Source organism: Arachis ipaensis, chromosome B06, assembly GCF_000816755.2.
Source record: "Arachis ipaensis cultivar K30076 chromosome B06, Araip1.1, whole genome shotgun sequence".
Taxonomy (NCBI): domain Eukaryota; kingdom Viridiplantae; phylum Streptophyta; class Magnoliopsida; order Fabales; family Fabaceae; genus Arachis; species Arachis ipaensis.
In genome coordinates, this window is record NC_029790.2 from 126173389 (window position 1) to 126175526 (window position 2138).

Genomic DNA, 2138 nt, shown 5'->3' on the forward strand with positions numbered 1-2138 from the left:
TGGCATATGATGGTGGCCATCGATGGGGTCATATGACGACAAACCTAGTGGAGTGCATCAACGGGGTGTTGAAGGGTGCATGTAATCTTCCCGTCACAGCACTTGTAAAGGCGACTTTTTACAGACTAAATGAGTTGTTTAGAAGAAAAAAGGATGATGCTTGAGACTTGTATTCGAGTCGGACACTTATTCTCAGAAACAGTGACCGAAAAGATTCAGCAAAATTTGATAGCGGCTGGAAACATCATGGTTAGTTGTTTCAATAGGCAGAATGAGGTTTTCGAGGTGCGGGAGATGCCCACCGATGCAGAGTATGCAGTAGACCTACGACGCAAGCACTGTGACTGTGGATATTTTCAAGTAGATCACTTTCCATGTCATCATGTTTTTGCATGTTGTGCAAACCAACGTCTTGGTTGGCAAGTTAACGTTCACGAGGTGTATCGGATGGATGAGATCCAAAAGGTGTACAGAGCTAGATTTAGGCCATTGGGCAACCCAATAACCTGGCCCGTGTACGGAGGGCCACGGATGATACCTAATCCTTTACTTAAGAGAGTTACCAAAGGTCGTCCCAAACAAACTCGCTTCTTGAATGAGATGGATACACAATCAATGCGAGGTCAAAGACGTTGTAGGCTATGCGGTGTAGAAGGTCACAGTCGTAGTAGGTGCCCCAGCGCACCGAACCTAGTGCACGCGAGTCAGACCCACCGTAGGTGTATATTATAGGAAAGACTGAGGGCGTACGTTAAAGAGTTTAAAACGACGTCGAGTCTATTATTGACAATTACAATGTACTAGTAATGAAGAAAAAGTATGCATCCAAGTTAAGCATTGATATTTTTAGTGAATATAGTAGTTTCTCAGAGCATGGTCATAAATAAAATTAACATCATGGCCATAGTCATTAACTAGCACATCAAATTAGAAACTAGTAGTTTCTCATAACATGGTCATAAATAAATTTAAAATCATGGACATAGCCATTACCTAGCACATCAAACTAGAATCTAGTAGAACATAAATAAAATTAACATCATGGACTTAGTCATTAACCAATACATCAAACTAGAATCTAGTAGTCACAAAATACATCGTGAAATGACAAACCAATTTGCTACACGTTGATAAACCCCATTTGTAGGGTTTATCTTGTATTGATTTTTGGGGATTTTATCAACTTTTACCCATATTTATTCAATGAAATAGCATGGTTTTATAACTTCTCCCTTAATTGTGCTTAAGAGTGAAAACATGCTTTTTAGGACTTAAAATAGCTAAATTTAATTCACCTTGATTCTATTAGATGCCTTGATATGTTTGTTAAGTGATTTCAGATTTAGGAGACAAAGATTGGATTAAGGGAATGAAGAAAAAGCATGTAAAGTTTGAGAACTCATGAAGAAATGATGGAACCAAAAAGCTGTCAAGCCTGACCTCTTCGCACTTAATTGACCATAACTTGAGCTACAGAGGTCCAAATGATGCGGTTTCAGTTGGGTTGGAAAGCTAACATCCGGGCTTCGAAACGATATAAGATTTGCCATAGTTGCATCGCGCATAGGGGTGCGCACGCACACGGTACGCGGACGCGCCGTTGGTGGCACATGACTCACTTAATGCAACACGTGGCCAGCGATTTTAGAAGCCTTGTGGGACCAATCCAACTCATTTCTGATGCTATTTAAGCCAAGGATTGAAGAGGAATCTATATACTTTAATCATTAGTCATAGTTTAGTTTTAGAAGTAGTTAGAGTTAGAGAGAGAAGCTCTCTCTTCTCTCTAGAATTAGGATTAGGAATTAGGGTTTGATTAGGATCTCATAGTTCTAGATTTAATTCAAGTCTCCTTCTACTTCTACCTTCAATTGATGATTGCTACACTTTGGTTCTTCTCTCTATCCCTATTCTCTTGTTGTAATTTCTCTTATTTTGTTTCTAGGTTTTGTAATTGAGATACTCTTGTTCTCTCTATTTTCTTTCAATAATGCAATTTGAGGTAATTCATGATAATTGTGATTTCCTTGATTGTTGTTGTTAATTCTTTACATTCAATTGTAGTTAGAATTCATTCTTGTTGTGATTGACTATACTTTTCTTTTGTGCCTTCTAAGTGTTTGATTAAATGCTTGGAA

General features: G+C 38.4%; 1 protein-coding gene across 1 annotated transcript; it reads left to right on the top strand.

Moving 5' to 3' along the window:
- On the top strand, nucleotides 247-732 carry LOC107647581. Its single transcript, XM_016351649.1, has one exon. The coding sequence runs from the start codon at nucleotides 247-249 to the stop codon at nucleotides 730-732; it is 486 nt and encodes a 161-aa protein (XP_016207135.1).